The following is a 22,338-nucleotide window of genomic DNA, read 5'->3' on the forward strand; positions in this document are numbered from 1 at the left end:
TCCTCTTTTCATTATTTGGGTCATAGAGGACAGTTTTTCTTACCTTTCAAACTTGCAGATATTTATCTTGTCTCTTTTTGATCTTTGTCTGGTCCTGATTGGTCGCTACCGCTAAGAAAACAATAGACAAAGTATTTCATTGCAAAAAACATAACAGTCATATTATTATGGATTTAGTGATGTGGATTGGTAGTATCAAAGCTCTGAATGTCGATTAAAAATGTTGCGGAAGGGATTAAAAATGCAAGGAGTTGTCCATAGACTGCCTAAAAGGGAACCTTCCAATTACTATTTACTCCATAAAGATCCGTCTTATGGTTCCAGAGATATTGTAAACGATGCAAGCACTTCCATTTTGGATTGTTGGCGATCCTGTGGGGTTAAAGGTGGTAATAACATTTTTTCAAAAGTCTAAATTATAAATATTCATCTTAATTACAAATTTAAAGTTATTCATATTTATGAGATAAAAAAGTCTCACCATATAAAAACGGGAAATTTTAGTTTAAAGAATATACAGTGCTTAACAAATTTATTAGATCACCACCCAAAGTAAGGTTTTTGCCACAGCTGCCCTAAATTAACAGCATTTGTGATTACTAAAATCATTTTTTATGTTTCTGCAATGGTTAATACATCAATATGTAGAAGCTCTTTAACCAAAAAGATATTTTTAATGCTAAAATATAATTATTATTGTTATCTATGAATTTTCACATTTACTGATTTACAAAAAAACTGAAAAAATAGTAAAGCACATTAATATTTCTTGATCAATATGTCAAATTATAGTTATTTACTTGCATTCCTGAACAGAAAAATGAGTTTTGGTGGTTGAATGTTATGCTTGATTAATTTCTGACTTTTCAGAGAAGCCCAGTGAGCCAGCTCAAATTTGGGTTAATTCAGTTTGAAATCCCTCATTCCTGAGCTCACTGAAAATGAAAGCGTCCGCATTAAAGCACTTCATGATGCTGGATGGTCTCTGAGACAAATATGACAGGTGGTCTAATAAATTTCTTAAGCACTGTAGATATTTTTTTGAAGATTTATTTTTGGGCCTTTATTAGATAGAGGACGACAGTGGATAGAGTCAGAAGCAGGGTCAAGAGTGGGGTAGAGACATGCAGTAAAGGGCCTCAGGCCGGATTCAAACACCAACCACCTGCATACATGGGGAGCACCTTAAACCACTAGGTCACCTGCTCCCCTTAGTGCAAAGAGCTGACATTTTTTCTGAGAATTCCGACTTACTATCTCAGAAGATTGGCTTTTATCTAATATTTTGCCTTTTAACTCATGACCTTGAGGTTTTTTTTAACATAACTGAATATTACGTATTTTCTCCTCTTTAGACTATTGCATTTAGCCGGGACACCAAGGAAAATCCTTATTAGAATTTTGAACACAAAGTAAACGGCATCGAACGAATTAATAGGCAATCTTTTGGGGTTTAGTAACAGGGCTTTTGCTCCCTTTTTGTACAGTCTTTAAGGTTTTGGAAGACTTGGAATCTGCTGCTGATAGGTTTTATGATTATTCGGGGGCATTTTGGGCTCTTGAGGAAATAGACAATCCTCTGAAAATGAGCTGTGCTTATTTTGTCATAACAGTAGATAAAAATAATCCACTATTTTCACTGTTGGCTGAATTTCTTCATATGTAAGACCCACTGTACTTGTACAAGTTATTGATTTTGGGATTTCAACTTGATTTTGTCTGGCACGTGCAAACCTCAGGTAAACAAAAGCCTAGTGTTCTGACAGAAGGGATGTCTGGTGGATGACGACTTGGCCGAGTTTCACCATCAATAGTGGCTGATGGACGTCTGTAAACACTCGAGTGTGCCGCCCATCTGCTGTGACTCAGAGTCCTCTCAAGTCGATGAAACTTGGCCGGAGCTGGAGAGTGTTGTTCAAGAGTCCAATCTACTCCACCTTCCTCATTCCTGCATTTTTCTACCTGTCTCAATCTCACCCTCTTTTCTTACTCACTTTACAAACATTTACACTGACCCTCACTCTCTACTCCCCTTTCTCTTCATCTTCTGGCTCAGTCTCACCTCCTCTCTCTCTCTGTTTCTGTCACTGCAGCCTTCACGTTGAGGTCTCTCTTTGTTGCATCAATCCAGCTCATAGTTACACTGGAGAGAAGCAAACAAGGTAATGGCTATATATTTCCTTTTCCCTTGTTTTGACGTATGATTAAAGTTTCTGTAAAGGACAAACTGTCTGCAGTCTACTATCCATATTTAATTGTGGGGATGCATCCAAGGTAGCTGCTGAAAGCAAAACTGCCTCTTAATAGGGTCTCATTTTAGTCGCCCACTCACACTCAGCTCGGCCATAACTGTAGTAAAACAACAGGAGGGCGACAATTAAGGTCTGGTGTAAATGTGTTTATTTCTGAAATGTGGCCCTGCCACATATCTGGCCGACCCTGCACGGAGCCCGCAGGGGTTTGCTTGTGCTCCTGTATAATAAATGTCCACTATCATTATTCACAATGTCCCCTGGTGGTATTATTACGTCTCCTGACCTTTTCGAGTTGCCTCCGAGCGAGTGTCAGGACTAACAGCCTCTCCGCCTTCTGCCCCGGATCAGGTGAACAGCGAGACGTAACATCGATAGAGACATACAAAAAGAGAGCGAGTGAAAGCCAGAGAAGCAAGAGAAAGGATCATGAGACAGAGAAACAGAGAGAGCACCAATTCCACTCCAGAACATCGTGTTCCCGCTCTGATTTCTGTCATCGACACCGCTCTTTTCACTTAACATCAAAATGTTTGAGCAGGATTTTTGGAGGCTACTGTGCAGTTTCGGCTTTAACCAGAATTACGAGACCAGGGGAAAGAAGCTAAACCTAGTTTGACTAGACAGGTTTGAGCCACAAGCTCAGCACAGATGATCATATTCATACTGTGAACAGTTAGGCTGGCAGTTTGGATTACAATCATTTCCACAACAAGCCATACCATCAAATCAAAGTAACTGAAAAAAAAGCATTAAACCTATCTGAAAACTCATCCTCAAGGTTATGCAACAGTCCCTAGGAAATATTCTTAATGAGTCAGGGAACTGGACAAGTGTCTAAAACATTTCACTCATCCCACTTAGATCCAGACAGAGCAAAAACACTTGCTCTGACCCTGAATGATAAAATCGAATTTACTTCTCTCAAAGATCTTTACACAGTGGAAAGCAGAAGTCCCAGTATTTAATCTAAAGTTTCTGAATTTGTCACTCTTCTACATGGTCATTGCCAAGTGTTCTTGGATGATAACTATAGAACTTCTTCACAAAGAAAGAAAGAGTTAGATGAGGACATTTGTGCCATTAAAATGTATGCAGCAAAGAATGACAGTGAGCAGAGAGCTGGCTCAGTCCAATGTTACAAAATCTATCTGATAACAAACATCTGGAGAGCCAGTCTTCTCATTTTTACCTCTTGGCTTACAAATGTGTATTCATAAAGTCATGCATTATCTTTTAAGAATGTCAGTACAAAGTTTTTTCTCACACAAACTATATGGATAAAAGTAACTGGCATCACCTATTAATTATTGAATTCAGGTGTTTCAATAAGACCCATTTCACCACATGGGACTGTGTTTCAGGGTTTGGGCAAGGCCCCTTATCTGCAGTGAAGGTCAATCTTGATGCTTCAAGCATACAAACACATTTTGGACAACACTTTGTTTCCAACTTTGTGGCTGCAGTTTGGGGACGGCTCTTTTCTATTCTGACATTACTGTGCCCCAGTGCACAATGAGTGGGCAGAAATTCCCACAGAAAGACTCCGAAATCTCGTGGAAAGCCTTCCAAGAAGAATGGAAGCTGTTACAGCTGCAAAAGTGGGGGTGACTCCATATTGAGGTACATGTATTTGAATTATGGCTGTTAACATTGATCTTGAAACCTTAACGCATTCAAAAAGATAATAAAACAATCTAGTCTTATGACTGAGTTTACTTCCGTAGGCCTCAAGCGCAGATGTTTGCCTGAGGGTGAAGAGGTGAGAGGGGGGTCAGACATAGCCAGCAGTGACATAAAAATGGGAAAATGTAGTTTTTGATGAGAAATTTCAATAAATACAGTTGTGAATATGTGTTTATATTTGAGGTATATACAAAAAGATGTGACAGACTGAATCAAAGCTTTTTAACTCAAGCACTACTCAGCTAACACCACTTCGAGTTTAAATATTTGCTCTTATTTTGTCTTTCCACCAAACTAAAGAAAGTATCCATAGAGGCATCAATAAGGGCTCAGACCAGAACTTTCAATGTGCTGTACATAGAATTAAAATAATTAAAAAAAAACTTGATAACAACCTTTAAAAATCTAAAAATGTAACTTAAACTATTTTTTAAAATGCTGGGATTAACCATGATTAATCACAGTGTAGTGTTGTGATTAACTTAAGTAATTTTTTTAAATGGAGTAGCAGCACTAATTTGAATAGACCATATTTCACTCCGTAGGTCTTAATGTGACTTTGAAATGTCTGGTAGGGCCACAAAGTTATGGGGGGAGGGGATTGAGTTCCCCGTTACAGGAGGGCACAGCCAGTGGCAGAGAATAACCACTGTCCACAAAATATGAATGAGATACAGCAACAGAACAGCAACTTCAAGTAGTTCACACTAAAGTTGTCAAAATGATAGATTTCTCTACATTTCTTAAAACCACATGCTTTAAACAATACAATATACACTATTTTTATGTTTTATTGTAAGAAAATTATAAAAAATTTGGCAAAAAAAATCTAATTATATTTGTATTTCAGTCCAAAATTGAGTGAGCAGAGAGAAAGAGGCAAAAATACAACAACAAAAACAACAAAAAATACTTAAGGTCTTTGCATACTGTTTCCGTTATTTTTGATGTATTTTCTCCCTGTATCTGTAATCTTAAAATGAAAAAAAAGTCATGCGCTCAGGCCTTGCACGCTTGACTGCACCAAGAAAATTTGGCATGCCATCGATTATGTTCCATGGTTGATATCCACACGATGCATGGGCAAATCCCTGTTTGAAAGGGAGGTTTAAGTGTGAGGAAACAAGAGGGGAGGGATGGGGCACTTGACTTGGACAGATCTGAAAAAAACACAAAAAATCATACCTGTCCTAAAAAAATTTACAAGGCAGAAAGTTTTGGTGTCAGTGTGTACACATGATTAACACAATAGATGGTTTTTAATTTTAATGTGTGAAAAATTTTGACAGGAAAACAGACTGGGTGTGCAAAGACCTTTACTCTCCTTTTCTTACCTGAAGAACATTTTTGAAAATGTGTTTTTTTGGCCTTGGCTTTATTTGTTTCCTTAAAATGTATTTATACATATTTCTTATTAGACAAGCTGAGTGCACCTTTTGTTCAAATGGCAAAAAGTAAACTCACCACGTGTGGTTTGTGGTTCTGCTGCTTCAAATCCTCAGCAATCAGCACACGTGTATGTTTCTTTTTATAAGTGTGTAAATTTCACACTTTCTGCTTCCACTGGGAGGACAAGAGGCATCACTGAAGACAAGCAAATAATGGCAAAAGCAGCTGTCATGGGAAATCCAGCTGCAAAAATAGAGCTGATTAAATGAATAGTCATACAAATAGCAGGTAATCGCAGGTTTCTAATACACACACACACAACACAGATACACACCTCTCACTGATAGTGGGTGACAGCATAAAGAATTATTTCTTCAGCTGCGAGTACAACATACTATTACCCTTTCTTGTTCACCCACACAGAAATAAATGCAGTGCAATCATCGAGCTTTGGCATACATCTTCTGTACAAACACACAAAAGTAAACACCACAGAGAAAAAGAGACAAAAAGCAATAAGAAAAGCTGTCATGTGTGCAGTTTACAGATGGCACAGGGTCACTGAGGTTCATCGTGTCATTCTTGTGTTACATCTCCACTGTGGTAGCTCCTTTTCCTCTTGATTTATTCACACAACAGATGATAGAAATGTCATCAAGACAAGACTTGACAAATGCGAATATTTTTGATAAATCTGGGAACAAATCATGACAACATGGAGGCTGAGGAGTGTCAGACAGTCTTTTTTGAAACAAAGAAGATAGATGGCATGGCAACTCTGTCTTTCCAGGAACACGTTGTGTAAATCAGGAATGGAGAAAAGGATGGGATGAAGAAAATGTTTTGGAAAATTGTGGGTTAACTTGGCTTTAAGAGGATACAAACATCATTATTCGTGTGTCCAGCTGATTGCTTCAGTGCTCTTGTTGCGTGTAGCTTGAGGAACAGCTGGTTACTATCTTCAAATTGAGGATAATGTATTTGAAATGTTGCAGCTCTAAAGCTAAAGATAACCCACATCTCTATTCCAATTTGCACAGACATTTCTTGTTCACTGGAGTGCGGTGTTTTGACATTTCATCTGTTTCCTGACATTTAAGGATCCTGCACCCAGACCAACCGAGATCAAAGATTCATGTCTACAAGACTTTGGTCAAAGATCAGCTCATCCATGATTACGAGTGACTGCACACTGACATACTTCATACCGACAAGCAAAACACATATCAAAGAAAATATGAGCACAAACGTTCTGCAGATGTCAAGGTTTTGCTAATGAAAGCTAGGGATGCAATGATATGTCGCTGTTGTCGACAGTTATCGATGATGACTTCTGTCGCCGACAAATTTTATTATCGATGAGTCGTCTGATGCGTCCACACACCTTTTTCCATGCAGCGTGTTGCTATTGTGTTTGCAAAATGTTGTTTTCTTAAGCTGAGGTGCTTGGGAGTGAGCCATCTGTCATATATTCTATCTCTGAAGATTTCAAATCTGACAAGCTTTTATAGTTCCCAATACTGACGTCATGCTGATAATATCATTCACCTCTTATTGATATCCTTTGATTCTGACTAGTATCATATCAATCTTACAATTTTTGAATATGTGACTAGGGGTGCTTGGTCAGCTAATCTAAATTCCTAGTATTTTTCATAAACATGAGTCTAATTTCTAACCGTCACTCTCACAGACCACTCATCAGAGACGCCGCATCTGTCAGGAGAAAAATACATGCTAAAACTTTAGAAATAAAATCTGATCAAACTTTCAATTTAGGGTTATGGTAAGGGTTAGAAAAAGTGAAAAGTCAAAAACATAACATGCAAAACCTTATTACCAAACCTTTAATAAAGCTGAGTAAACAGTCTGCTTACAAAAAAAGCTCGTCCTCCATGGAAACATTATAAAGCAGTTAGAATAGCATGTGTTACGTATATATTACGTGCATAAGCTACATAGACAACATAGGTACACAGCTAATGTAGCTAAAGCTATGCTCACAAAGCAGCTTCGTAAGCTATGTATTTACATTATCCATGTAGCTAAAGCTAATCTCTAGAGCAGCTACTTAAGCTATGTATCTACTTTATCTATGTAGCTAGCTTCAACCATGCTGGCTAAAGCTCATGCTTCTAAAGCTAACTTAGCTATAGATAACATAGCTATGTAGCCATGTAGCTAACATAGCAAAAGCTACATTCACAAAACTGCTATCTAAACTACACAGATACTTTATCTTCATAGCTATGTTAGCTTTGGCTCTGTTTGCTTAAGCTCACGCTACTAAAGCTAACTTAGCTGCACCGGCTTTTTCGGTTATTTAGCTAGTGAAGCTATGTTAGCTTTAGCTAAAGCTAACAAAGCTAAAGCAAGCCACTTTTCCTGTAACTACTTGAATTAGTCTATAGCCTATGTAATTAAATCTGTTGTTGGTTGAGTTAATGGCCGCTGCCTTCCAGCCAGAGCTTTCCCCCGGCACTTCACTGGACGTAAACATAAGAAGCTTAGCAGTTAGCATGTTGTAGGAACAGCACAGTATGACAGTTCATAGAACAGTTCTGTTTAATCTACAGGTTAGTACAGTGCAAATGGACCAGTTTCTCTCAACATCTGATTCATTCTAACAATAAAACTTTTACAGCAGGATATCTAGAAGAAAAAAAACAACAGTTTAGCATGGCCCGTGCTACAAGCAGAGAGACAAGATATAAAGACTGGCAGGTATCCTCAGAGGTCATTCTCTCCATGACTAGACTGGAGTCACAGGTTATTATATTTATGATGATTGGAAGTGACTGACAGGCCAGGTGGGAGATGGGCAGGGTGGCTTACAGCTTCACCATCCCTCAGCGGACAAAAAATAGCAGGAGACGCCGTTCTGACTGTGATTCAGCACTCAGTCAGTAATGATGACTGATGTTTCAAACCGGCTCCTGACTCCTCACTCTACTTCAGCGCCTCCTGTCATTAGAGCCGCTCAGCTCACCCGGCTGCTCGGCTCATGATCACCGCTGATTAGATGTAAACTATCTCTGAATCGATGATTGCCCTACATTTGTTTAAAACATCCTTGCACTAATTGGAGTCGACTGTGACCCTGTGTTGCCCCACGCACTCACACGCAGACACACCTACAAAGAGCATGATACCCTCCATTAATGAAACATGAGCTCCACCAGCTCCACTGGGCCTGAACCCTCTCTCTTTTTCTCTCCTGTTGCTCTTTTTCTCTCTCCAAGAGTTTGCAGCCACAGGCATCACTAGTTGTGAAGCACTGCTTTATGAGCTGGAGCTGCTGCAGCACGCTCACATATACAGATACACAAATACAAGCTGTTACAGTGAACAACTCACGTCATCCTGCTCTCTACAAAGCTGACCTTTAGTCAATAGATACATGAAATGAAACTGTGAGAGCCTGGTGATGAGGAAGGAGAAGAAGAAGAAGAAGCACTCGTCTGTTCCTCAGAGCATGAAGCTCGGTCCTGGGAACTGACATACAAGCTAAATGCCAAATTATCATTGATTTTCTAAATAAAAAAATCCTTAAGATTGAAAGTGCTGATTAAAGGAATTTGTGGCCTTTGCAGAGAGTCATGCTAGTTGTTTCTTTTTGCTTCAGTCTTGAGCTGGCCACACACTAGACAATTTTTAAAAACATGGAAGACCACAGACATAAGGACAGATCCAAATGGCTTTTCATCTTTCAACCTTCTGAACACACAAATTGATGACCTGGCAAGACTGTGAGACCACACTGTCTGTAGAAGGATCTCACAGTGAAGTCTGCACACACACGAGATCTTACAGAAAACTACACTGTCAAACGTGACAGAAGAAGGACATGTGGACACACATGAAATCCTTGGCTGGCTCTCCTGGCATGCATTACAGTTGAAGCAAAAATTAAAAGAACATGGTTGAAATCCTGTCTGAGATAAAAGTATAGCTGTGCTCATGTTTGTGAGCCATAAACGTGCTTAACATCCAATCAGTGATCCTTCCCAGTCTGCTCACTCTCACTGATTGTTGTGAATATTCAACGGGAGGAATACCAGTAGTGGATATTAAATATCCAACACGTGTGATATTTATGCTTCTAGGCTGGGGAGGCTGCAGCTAACCTTGCAGAGCAGATGGATTCCCCAGACTGTCATCAGGAAAATCCGTCTTGAAAAGCTCCAATCTGCACTGTTTGTGCCGCACCATACATGGTTCTGACCATGTATGGTGGGGGTGGGGTTTAGTTGTATTGATGGCCAATTGCAGTGCAAGTGTGTAGCAATTAGCATGGATGTAGCAGCAGTTTCATCAGAAATGTGCCACAGTCCTTCGTGAATTAAAGAGCAAAAAAAAAAAAAATCACACTGAAAGCTTTTTATGATGGAAAAGGTGTTTTCGCTCTTCTGCTGACCTGCTTCGGCGACTACTTGTAGAGGTGAGTTTTTATCATTTCAAGTAAACGCTAAAAGAAAAAAAATCCTACTAATGTGCTAAGTTTATGTTCAGAATTTGACATTTTCCTTGAATAAACAAACTTTGAAAGGTTAAATTAAAGGTTGGCCATATTACAGTAGTAAGACATGGAAGTCATACGCCCAGCCATGATCAGCTGACAGCCAAATGATCCCAGCTCCCACAGCCAATCACAGCTCTTCTTCTCAACACACCTCCTCCACCAAGCTTAACTCCTCCACCCCAGCTTCCTCCTTAATAGCATAAAGCCTATTACACCCTCATTCGGATTCATGCTTCTATGGATTAATTGCTTTTATGCATTGTCACGCCTGTATCTATCTGTATGGGGGGTTTCTAGCCATATCCATCAAGTAAAACTGTATATCCGTTTTTCAAGTACTGCAGCTATACAACACCTTAAGTTAATATAACATATTTTACAGAGACATCTTACATGCGACTTGGGTAAATAAAAGATTAAAAATCACTGATCTACTGACATAAAGTTGTTCAATTAATTAACAAAATATAATTCAAAATTGTATGTTATTGTGCCTTTCTTTAACTTAGCATGTTTGAGTGTATTCAAGTGCAAAATTGATGATTTGCCCTCCCATACCTACACTCAAATGTGCAGAATCTCCTCCAAATATCAGTGGGTTTCAAGTACAAATTTCTTCTTAAGAACTCAGTGGGACCATTTCACAAAATGCCAAACTATTCCTCTGATTTTTAAGATTGACATTTAGTTGGAAATCTTCTATTTTTCTTTCTGTGCTACTTTCTTTGCTCGGCATTTGATCCCTGCTGAATTACTCGTACCACCGACTGAGTTTCCCTGAAGGGATCTTCAAGGTTTTCCATGCAAAGCTGCACATAAAATCAGCTTCTCCAAAACTTTTGCTTCATGTCATCGTAACCTTTTTCTCCTCCCATACAGACAAGCTCATGAAAACTAATCATTGAGGATTACAAGGCTGTTATTTGAAGTCTGGCCCACCCGCTGCTCTGTGTGCATTCTTCTTTACTATGATTACACAGCACGGCAAAATCAATCAGTGACTCTTTGGCGCATGCAAGACACACAGACACAAACTGCAGCTAATGAAAGATGAGTAAAAGCAGGATGGGGGTCTGGTGTGTGTCAAGATGGATTTAATCAGGTCCTCACTATTTGGCTGTTATGATAGATGATCATAATGGGCAGAAATGTGGGCGTTTTCATTTTAAGGTGTAGTAAAACAAGGTGGCTGTCACATTAGCTGATTGCTTGCTTGCTTGCAGCAGTTTTAATTAGTGCTGGAGCTCAGCTAGAGCAGGAAGCTTTGATTGATGAAGGAGCAAGAGCGGTGAATGTGAGGAAATAAGGACAACTTTGGGCGTCAACAAAAGGAAGCGTAATCAACCCTCACTGCCGTTTCATGTTATCAAGTTTGATCTCAGGCAGCACGGATCAGTGACTGAGAAAATCACATCTAATCCGATCAGAATGACTCTGATAGTGTGCCAAGATAAATCATGTCTTTTTTCTTTAGTCTGTGTTATGCAAATCTTTGTTGCAGTGAAGAAACACTATAAGGTATAAGGTGCACCGTCAATTCTTCCTCAGCCAGTGAACATGGAAATGAATTGTTCAGCACTAAATAATCTGCATGGCAACAAGACGCAAAGGATTTGCTCTGGAAAAAAAAGATGAATGCCCGCTGTCACTATCTCTGCCTAAGACAAAGAAATAGACTCGCCTTATTATGCCCACTTTAAGTGTACAATTTTTCATACGGACAGGGAGGGAAACAGCAAGGATTGGAAAAACAGACGACAAAGGAAAATTTGCAAGTGAATATTTTGTAATGAAAATTAGAGCTCCTGAAGACAAAGAGAGTCCTGAAGACAAACAGCAGAGAAGCAAAGGCGAGCTTTGATGTGTGATGTAACGTGATTTAATGATGGAGAAAAAGATGATAAACAGCCTGCTGCTGATGAGAGGCCACAGAGGGGCTTTTACAACCACAGGACAAATGTACCCAACAAAACAGTCAGTTAAGCCAAGGTCCAAGAGAAGGAAAAAAGCTGCTTCTTTGGATTATCAGCTCCCAACACAACGTCATAAAGTCGTCTTTAAACAAACCCAATCAATTCACCACTTTCAGATGACTTTGAGTGTCCTGACCACTGCTGTGTTTGCTCCAGTTTCCTAGGAACCTGGACCTCCAGCTGGGATAGCCAATATTGAGGACTAAATTATTTTCCTTACACTGATAAGGATACACCGTGATACTACGTGTGCCTCTCTGATTTTTTTTTTTTTTTTCAATAGCTAATTTATATGTGTGTCATGGATTTTCAGCATGATTAATTCTGACTGCTGGCATAGAAACAACATGGCAGGAGGCAAAACTTTCCCTTTTAGACCGTTTAAAGATTCAAAAACATTTCATCATTTTAATGAAAGCTTAGTGAGGTAAGAAGCAAAGATTTGAATGCTAGAGCACACTCTCAAGGATTATGCTCACCCAAAGGTCAGAACTGTGGAGAGTATAGTGTTAATCCGAAGGACTATAAGGTCATGTTGGGCTTTCGGATTTCCTTTTAGAATAATGCAACAGGTAGTGTGTGCGTAGTGTTGAAATTCACCATCTTCATCTCACTGTTTAAATAAAAGTGGACCTTTGGTGTCTCATCTGTGTGTAAGTACAGCTTCAGACGCTGAGGGCTGGCTCCTAATTTCCTCATCTGTTTTTCAAGTCATGCTAGTAGCATGACTCCAGGGACAGCCGTGCCTGTCTGTCCTCCAGACTAAAGTCTTTTAACAACTATCAGAGGGATTGGCTATAAAGTTGTTGAATAATTCATGAAGAAACATGTCAGCTAAATTCAAACCAATAAAATCTCCATTATTTGTGCCCCAGCTAATACCATAGTTCTTTAAAGTTGTGTTGAACAAAATCAAAATTAGTCACTAATCACATTAATAAATCCCAATTCAAAAAAATTGGGGCACTGTGTAAAATGTAAAAAATAGAATGCATTTCTTTACACACCTCATAAACCCATATTTCATCCAAAATAGAACATAAACAAAAAATCAGATGTTGAAGCTGAGACATTTTACCCTTTTATGAAAAATATCAGCTCATTTTGAATTTGATAGCAGCAACATACCTCAAAAATGTAAGGACAGGGCCATGTTTACCATTCAGTAGCATCTGGGACGTAAGGGCACCAGTTGCTACATCTGTCTGATGTAGGTTTCTAGCTCCTCAACAGCTCTTCTTTGCTGCAATTGATTTTTCAATCCAGACTCTTCTACTGTAATGGATGCAGTATGGTTTAGCAATGTCTTGCTGAAATATGCAAGGCCTTTCCCTGAAAGGGATGTTGTCTGGGTGGGAGCATATGTTGCTTTTAAACCTCTACATGCTTTCCAGCATTGATAGTGCCTTTCCAGTTGTGAAAGCTGTCCATGTCATAGACATTAATGCAACCCCATACATCAGAGATGCAGGTGTTTGAACTGATGACAGACTGGATGGTCCTGCTCCTCTTTAGTGCATAGGACGCAGTTTCTGTGATTTCCAACAGGGAATTTCACTTGTATCTGACCACAGAACAGTTTCCATTTTACCGCAGCTCATTTTAAATAAGCTTTAACCCAGAGAAGACAGCAACATTTCAGGGTTTTTTCACAATACATCTTTAACTTGTATTTGTGGATGGAACGGCAAACATGTTGACAGACAAAGATGTCTGGAGGTGTTCCTAAGCCCATGCAGTTATTTCCATTACAGAATCATCCCTGGAGCTGGTGTTGTACATGACTGAGACTGAAATTTGGATTTAGACCATTAGAAAGTTTTACTCACTCTTTGGTTCAGGTTTTATGGATGGCAAGGCCAAACAAGAGGCTAACTGCTGCACTGGGATTTCCTAACATAATCCTGACCCATCAGCACTGCAAAAATATAAAAACACTGAGAACAGCTTTGGTTCAACCAACTTAGTCATGAGTTAATTTAGGTTTTACTATGAGTTAGTGGCTTTGCTAGCTAGCTAGCTATAGGAATGGATTTGATTGATTTTTATTTATAAAGATACCCTTATTGGAACTCCTCATAAATCCAGGTCCTTATCAATACCACAATCAATACTATTCTATTGTTTGGTGGAAAGAAAAATTGACAATACAGTTTTAACAGAAATGGCAAAAGCTGAGGAAAATTGAAGTTAAAAAGTTCCAAATTAAAAAGGCCACGATTCCACCTGCAATATCTTTTTTAAACAAAAAAAAAAACTTTTTTTTAATCTACACAACTGTAGTTTTATCAATTTCTCAAAAAACATAATTGTCATTTCTTGATGTGAAATTTGAGCATCAAAATATAACAATTTCTCTGCTTGTTAAATCCACTGATTAACTTTTATTCTGCCAGTTTCAACTCTAGATTAATATCTTTAACTAGCAGGGCTTGCTACAAAGTTTGTTCTGATCTGAGCAGATGAAGAAGAAAATCATAATTTAGTGCAGCCAAAATCTTTTTCTCCTCCAAGAGACAGTTGATGATTCTGCATTTTGGTTCAATTTGATGCACAGTGGTGATGAAAGAACCGGTGCTTGTTTTTGCACTTTTGATAACATAAAATAATGTCGCATCACAATCACAATGCAGTTTTTTTTTTTCCCTGGTCCACTGGAGTGATACAGAGTCCATTTCAAAGCTCAAGCTTAGCTCTGCTACAGCTTGTCAGTGTGAGTTTGGACAGTGTCTTCACTTCACACTTCACTTTTTCTCTGCTCTGCCGAAGGTCACTGTCTTTGCTTCAAAGCTTTGGGATTCATTCCTTTTTTTTTTCCTTCATGAGTTGCTGCTTCATCTCTTCAAGGCCCAAACATTACTCTGTTATTTAGAAACTGACCTGTGAGCTCAGTCAAATTTCAGTGTATCTCTTGTCAAACAGAAACAGACAGCAGCACTGATATAGGCTTCTTCAAGTCTTGACTTTGTTTTGGGTCTTGCGGGTTTTAAACAATTGTTTGCTGGCGTTCAACAGGTGTGGATGGTGCTCAGCTTAGTAGATGTTTCTTGTTGAGTTGATGATTGTTTTCCACTGGTGTCCCTTCGGAGTGATGACGCTGCCTGTTGTCATAGGGGTTGAAGGCTGCACTATAGCATCAGATATATGAAATGAATCACTTTCAGTTAACTACAACCTTAACCTTTCTGGAAAGGCCAGGCCAATTATCCACAAAGTGAACATGACCTTTGATGTAACATGTTGAGTAACATGAGCATCACAGAGCAGCACAAAGGAAAATTACAAAAACAAACATTGTGAGTGAGAATCACAGAAACTCTCAGGTTCATCATTGTCTGGAGCGTTTAATAGTAAAAAACATGTCTTATGTTGTATCATACAATCCATGTGTAAAAAGATCAACACAATGTAACAGCCCTAATAGATGTGAAATATTTAGTCTGCTCCTGTCTTATTTTGCTGCTGCTGACGGCATTTGATCTGCAGGAATGTACGGTTTGTTCCCAAAATAAACTCATTTAGCGACATATTGTGCCCCTAGCTGAAAAATATGTTGGGTTTGTACATAAATCTTTCCTTTGAAGCTTTAATTGCAGGTGTTATAAATTTTCCCAGGTTGTTTAACCCACTCAAGGGCAAAAAATATAGCAATAAACCATTTGAATCACATTGATTGTGTTGTGAATCATCCCTTTCAAAATGACAAAGCTTCTCACTGAAATTGCCTCGACCTACAGGAGCAAGTACTTACAGAGAGGCTCAACAGGCACAAAATGGTTTGACAAACTTCAGCAAATAACATCACCTTTGTTTTACAACACTAAAATAATAGATAGTAACCCAGGAGCATTTTATCTTAAAACAGAGCCCCGACTATGTATTTAAACTCTATTTCAACAACCACAATTTGACATCGGAGACATTTTATGCATCCGCTGCAGATATTTGATAACTGATCACAGAAAAGCAGCTTTAATGACATGTTTCATCTTAATCATGCTATAAACACTGCAAGCTAAAGCTTGTAGAGGCTCATAGTAGTTACAGTCTCATCCTTTATTCCAGTCAGTTTTCTAATTTAAGAAGTAACCCACATTTCTCTTTCTTCATTCACAGAACAGAAAAAAGGCCGTCTTGAGAAAGAGAAGAAACGTTTCCTCTGAAAATCCCGAAACAAGGAGATAAAGTGAAGTAGGTTAACCATACAGTCGTCATGCCCTGATTTAGCCTGCTTCCTCCAGAATAGATGACCCAAAACCTCTTCTCCCCTCCCTTTTTCTCTCTTTTCCCATGGCCCTGTTTAAAGAGAGCTTTTCATAGCTGTACCACTACTGCATGCTTGATGAAGTGGCAGGATTAACAAATAAGAATAAGATAAGGAGGCTTGTGTGCAGGTGTAAAAATGCCCAGCTGCTCAGCTGAATCTCTTTGGAGAATTAAGCATCACAGGGAAACTTATGTGACAGGGATATGTTTAACAACTTCGGTATACTGTTAAGTGGCAGGGTCAGATCTGATGCAAGATGAGTGCCTTATGTTGTGAGACGAAAAGGAAAACAGTTTAAAGTGATAGGAACAGGAGCCCAAACTGAATACGGTTATTAGATGGTGATATGGTGTACTAAATTCTCCAGTGGTTTTCTCAAGATATTGACGTTTTTATATAGTTTAATTGGGATACAATTACAACATTACACTACTACTAACCAAGCATAAGATTTTCAAATGATAAACACAATCTCTCTGTGCATCGTATTGTCTCAACAGCATTCTGACCAGCCTCCACATGGTGTTCACAAAGGCCCTTAAGGTTTAAATGACCAAATGTGTCAGTTTTTTGAGGGTAAATATCCTCACCTGAGATGATGTCCAGTCTGTCGTTGTCCACTGGGTGCAAGCAGTCATAGCCTTCACACCTCGTGAGGCATGAAGTAATGTTTCCCATGATGTAAGTCATGTCCATTACCACCTTGCAGGATCTGATCAGTTCTGACATTCTCATCACAGTGTAAGTAAGTGTGGGAGTGAGTCAGTAAGTTAATGCATGAATGAGTGTTAATGAAATTACCAAGGAGATTGTTTTTGTCTCTGAGGTAAAATGTGGCTTCTGCAAAAATGCATTGGGCAAATGTATACACCATACCCTTTCTTTGTTTAGTGTTTATTTCTGGCTGTAAACTGAAGTTGCAAGACTTGTGAATTGGCAGTGTATAGCATCGGATATATATAAATCAATAATTTATTCAAACAATTTTCAAAGCAAATGTTTTTTTCAAGCACCAGTTTTTCTGCTTGTAAATATTGGAAGAAAGATGAGCGATGCCACTCAATTGGGTTCTAAATTTGTCTTTAAAAAGCTCATCTGTGTTAGTCTGCCATAATCAAAAAGCTGTCTCAAACTAAGAGACAGAGATGGAGCTGAGGTTGGCCTCAAGCCTCCTGACAAATGGTAGTAGTGCTGGCTTGCAGTCCTTTCAGCCAGGCTTGGAGTGGTGGGCAGGGCTGGGTTTTTTTTTTTTACAATTTGTACAGTGGCATTAAACTGGATGCATTCGCTGAGATGGACAGGAGCGTTTATTGTTGGAGTGGCATTTGTTCTCACAAAACTCCACGTCTCTCTCCCTTTCTCTCAGGCCAGGAGGGCCATCCATGTTCGTCCGTCTGGTAACACTACTGTTACATCGGTGCCACATGAACCTTATCAACTGTTAATCCCTCCAACCCAAGACAGTCAAGGTGATGATAATTAGAGAAAGATTGATAATAACAAGAGCAAAATTGGCAATACAGTTAGACTAATAAAACAGAAAGCTTTAGAAGCCTATACGGCCTTATGTGCAAAATTATGTAGTCATTACAAGCTCACAGCTCGATGTAAATGCACCAGGTGGAGATGACAAGGGTAAGCTTGCAGAGCCAGATTTGCAGCACATGACATAACATAATGCATGCAAACCACCATCCAAGTGTATGAATTAAATCAATGAACTGTATGGTGTTATATCATGTAACATTTTCTAATTATACAATACAGATAAGCTCTTTTCAAATAGTAGCTGTTACAACAAAACATAAAACATCCCATCTGCAGCAGCTGCAGCCTCTCAACCAGTTTCCTGCTGACTAAGAACCACTAACAAACATAAGCCATGAGAGGGGCAGGTGGGATTCAGTCAATGTTAATGCTAAAAAAGAGTGGAGTATAGAGCTCTTTTAAATGAAAAAATCCCAGGAAAAAACTAATGATTCAGAGATATGTTAATAAAACTAACTTAACTAAGAAATTATTATATAAGTCTAATGAATTAAATAATCAGAATTACAAAATTTAGTTTTTTATTCTTTTTGGATAGGGAAACTGTCTTTCATTGACTTGAGAAAAATAATTCTTACAATTTTTAAACTGGACTTTAGTGTCAGTAAAGGTGCCAGGTCCCAGTATTGAATTCAGCGTGATTGTTCCTAGCAGTAACACACAAGGCCCGGGTTAGCTGAGCGTGAACAATTACACATGATCAATTTGGTTCAAGCATATCAGTACCTGATAACTAAAAGTAACCTTTAATGCTTTTTTAAAATGATCGATAATTGTACATTATCATAATGAACAATACTTCATCCACAATTATTTATCTTCAGTGAAAGGTTGTGAACTTAAGTGGGCTGGTCTGAGCCATGAGACTTCAGGGCTGAAAATGAGTCCCACTCATGGTTATCAGCCATGCTCTTTGTCAGAGCCAAAATGTAGTGTAAGACCTGAATTAAGTGACATAAACTGTGATTAGTGGTTATCTCCACACAGGATTCTTACCATGAGCGTTTCCTGTCATCGCCAAGACGTTTTGGACGGTTGATACCTGAACTCCACTTCCAGTAAATTTAGCTAGCTAGCAGCAACTCCAACCGACCTCAAAATGTATTTAATTTTAACAGGGTGAATGGCACCTGTTACTTTTTTTATTGTAGCCATGCAGTTTTAGGTCAAGAAATGCTGAGTTTCTAGTCTTTATTAATAACCAACAAAATCTAGAAACTAATACAAAGTTAAATTAAATATCTGAGCAATGTAAAAATGTATATTCTATGAAAAAGGGGGAGCTAAACTGCAAGCAGAGAAAGCCCCAAAGTGTTTGATTTGATGAAATTATGCATAGTATTTCAGCATTGACAGGGACATAAAGTAACAGCTTAACCTCAGCTGAATAGATCTGACAGCCGATACTCATCTTTGTGGTTAAAGTCTCATCCACCCCCAGAGTGTCATGTTGTCAGTGACTCAGCTCTTACTCATGTGCAATCCTCTGTTCATCTTCATCGTTGTTCAGCTTCATAATTTTCAGAAAATGTCAAGCAATGCGAGGCTAAAGCAAACAGGACAGATAGATGCTGGAGGAAAGTACCGACTGTAAGATGCTTGTCTACAGTTTAAATCACTTAAAATATTTGATCTAAAATGTTTTTATTTCAAAAGGGTAAAACAGCAAAACATGACACTTTCATCAAAATGCAACACATTTTATTGGGTCAATAAGTGCAATATTACAAGAGCAGCTTTGTATGTCTTCATTAAAACTTAAATTGATGTTTGACATCTTATTTGTCAAATCCCTTCAAATAATTACCCTGGAATTCAAATATTTTAATGTATGCAGGCTACATTAAGATTTAACTAAGGGGACCCAATTTCTATTTCTCAAATTACAGAGAAAAAAACAGTCCAACTAAAATAAAGCATACAGTATGATCAAAGTTCAAACTTAAATAAGAATCCAGTGTTTCTCTAGTTTGAATTTAACATTTTAATGGTGGAACCTCAGGCTTTTCTTCAACCAATCGAGGCTTTTCCATGCGAAACAGATTGCGTAGGTTGACTTCTGGGTCGACATAATGAGGGATCTTGCGTTCATTGAAGAGGCCCGAAAGGTTAGTTTCCACTTTAGTACGTCGGGACACCCGCATGCGCAGAGCAAAGAGGCGGTGCAAGTTTTCTTCTACAATGGGTAGATGGTGTCCATCCAGACGCTTCTGCCACGACTTCTTAGGACGCTGACGTTTCTGTTGGCATAGATAGAAATGCAAATTAAAAAATGTTAAGCCGTTTAATACCAACATAATGACTGAATAGTCCCTTGTTAAACTGCTGTTTTTTTCATTATAACATTTAAAGGTTTAAAGCTGACAATTCCCATCAGTTTCTTGTGTGTTTAAAAGGAAATCCAAAATCAATAGTCCCCAGGCTAGAAAGCTTTACATCACAGCCGTGTGAAGGCTTTACTTCTCATCTGCACTGTGGCATACTGAAGTCCCTTACCTTCAGTGAGCTGGCGCTTGTGTCATGGCGTAGCAGGTGTCTGGTCATACTCTCCTGTGGCATAGAACAGACCTCACATCAGAAAGTCACTCATCTGCAATCTCTTCATTTCAGTAACTTGTTTAAAACAATTAGAAACTATACAAAGATTTATTGGAATACTTTGGTAGGACTGATGAAAATGGCATCACAGCATACAACAAAACAAATGCTAAAAAGCAAAAAAAAAAAATCTAATCTTTAGAGCTAAGCATCATAAACTGTTTCTTACCCGCATAGCAAACGTGCGTGGACAGTCTGGAAAGGAGCATTTGTATTTGAGGAGCTCGAGGTGCACCTTGCGGATGTGGTGCTGCAGGTTAAAGGTGGTAGAGAAGTAGGCCTGGCAGTCTTCCCTGGGGCACACCAACACAGGCTTATGTGATGCATGGATCCGTTTGTGCTTCCGCAGAGCATCACGTTTCTTGAACTCCTTCTTGCATACTTGGCATGTGAATGTGGCTGAAATGCATTCCAGAAACGTTTTTTTTTAAAAGGCATTTGAATAAATTACAGTAATGTCTCCCAAACATATTTACCTGGGTGTTTGGTCATATGCTTCTGTAGTTTTCCCCAGGAATGTTCGAGCACCTGGCAGTTAACATGAGGGCAACGGTAGCCTGCAGGGACCAAAAGACAAGGCTTGTGAGCTTATCAGCATGTTATACAATCATCTCCCTTCTGAGCACTTTTAGGTTCGATCAACCATAGCTTTCCAGTAGACATTAATCCCGGAAGACTGAGTAATTTACAGCAGTGAATGATGAAAGCACCCTAACCAAGACGGAAATATACCAACCTGCATGCTTCTTCTCATGGGCTCTACGGGCGATATGAGAGTCGAATGTGGATGTGCACCTATCCTTTGAACACCTGGGTATCCCATCAGGGATAAGCAAAGAAAAATTTTAATCCAAACTAGTCACATGGACCACACTTACTCAGCCTGTTACTGCTTATTTAAGCCCTAAAAGAGCTGGAATTAGATTATTCAAATGGGAAGCACATTCTCTGACTTAGCTGAATATATGAAACCACCAAGAACTGAGTCTCAATACACTACTGCCAAATCTATGCCTTGTTTTGTGTCAAGCCAACTATGCTGCACTACCACAGACATACTTGAATTTAGCAGGCGCTTCGTGTTGTTTCAAGTGCAGTTTTAACATTCTGCGTTTTTTGAAGGTCAAGGAGCAGTTCGGCTGGTTACACTGAGAGGAAAAAAAACATTCAAGTGGTTAAAATCAGCAAAAAGATAGTTATTCAGCATTGAGTGGTGGGATCTGATGGTTGCAAAGAGGCACTTTGGCGCCATCTCGAGGATAAATTCGGGTATCAAGACAAACCTTGAAGTACTTGTCTTTGTCCCCGTGGGTGTAGCGCATGTGCCTCTTTAGCTGGCCTGAGTTGAAGAAACTCGTCGTGCAGCTCGTGAATTTGCATCTGTAGAGAGCTGAAATTAGTTTTTAGCCCTCGAGGGGAAGAGAAGACAAAAGAACTGGCTATAGCTTGCCTGAATTGCTTTAAGCCTCTGTGCTGAAGCATGTGGCGGCTCAGGTGGGATTTTCTTGTAAAACGACGACCACAGCCAGCAATGGTGCACTGGCACGGGCGCTGCGGGCAGTAAAAACTTTAAACATTCAACCGTTTTGCACGCGCATTCGTGCATCTGCTTCATTGAATCGTGTCCTTACCGCCCCGGTGTGCGCCGTCTCGTGCTCCTTCAGCCTCCACTGTCTGGTGAAAGTCGCTCCACAGTTGGCGTGGGTGCAGTTAAACAGCTGCAGCGGCGGGCGGCAAGCAGGTTTCCCATGGACTCCGTTCATTTTCCTCGATGTGTGATCGCCTCTCAAAAATACTGTATTTTATTGAGAGGCCGCCGCTTTTCTCAGCCTGTCTTATAGCCTCTTGGGAGATCTTAATTGGCTAATTGTCTTCGTGGGGTGACCAGTAAGAGTGAGACAGCTATGGAACACTTCGGTCAGATGTACAGCTGAAACCATTTAACCTAATTGCCCCGTAGAGTCCTGCTGTGTGCCAAGAAGCGTGAAACGTGGGCATGTCAGAACATGTACCTCCACAGGTGTTGCATATCACTGTCTGAAAGTTGTGAAAGGTGTCACACGCTGTAAGGCTGGTTAATGCGGAATAATTATAATAATTGTA

The 22,338-nt window shown here is 39.3% G+C and overlaps 1 protein-coding gene across 2 annotated transcripts; it reads right to left on the reverse strand.

The window, feature by feature from the left end:
- Positions 1-19,321: 19,321 nt before the first annotated feature.
- Positions 19,322-22,124, reverse strand: si:dkey-208k4.2 (uncharacterized protein LOC570186 homolog). Of its 2 annotated transcripts, none has more exons than XM_041816973.1 (9): positions 21,867-22,124; positions 21,686-21,786; positions 21,519-21,615; positions 21,295-21,383; positions 20,972-21,045; positions 20,712-20,792; positions 20,405-20,616; positions 20,134-20,187; positions 19,322-19,877 (listed from the first exon to the last, which is right to left on the reverse strand). In XM_041816973.1, the coding sequence occupies exons 1-9, from the start codon at positions 21,996-21,998 to the stop codon at positions 19,614-19,616; spliced, it is 1,104 nt and encodes a 367-aa protein (XP_041672907.1). In that variant the 5' UTR covers positions 21,999-22,124; the 3' UTR covers positions 19,322-19,613. The 2 variants fall into 2 exon arrangements, with proteins under 2 accessions (XP_041672907.1, XP_041672906.1); XM_041816972.1 differs by having other exon boundaries at positions 20,405-20,634; positions 21,867-22,120.
- Between the last annotated feature and the right edge of the window lie 214 nt (positions 22,125-22,338).

The sequence above is a fragment of the Cheilinus undulatus genome, linkage group 21, assembly GCF_018320785.1.
Source record: "Cheilinus undulatus linkage group 21, ASM1832078v1, whole genome shotgun sequence".
Lineage (NCBI taxonomy): Eukaryota > Metazoa > Chordata > Actinopteri > Labriformes > Labridae > Cheilinus > Cheilinus undulatus.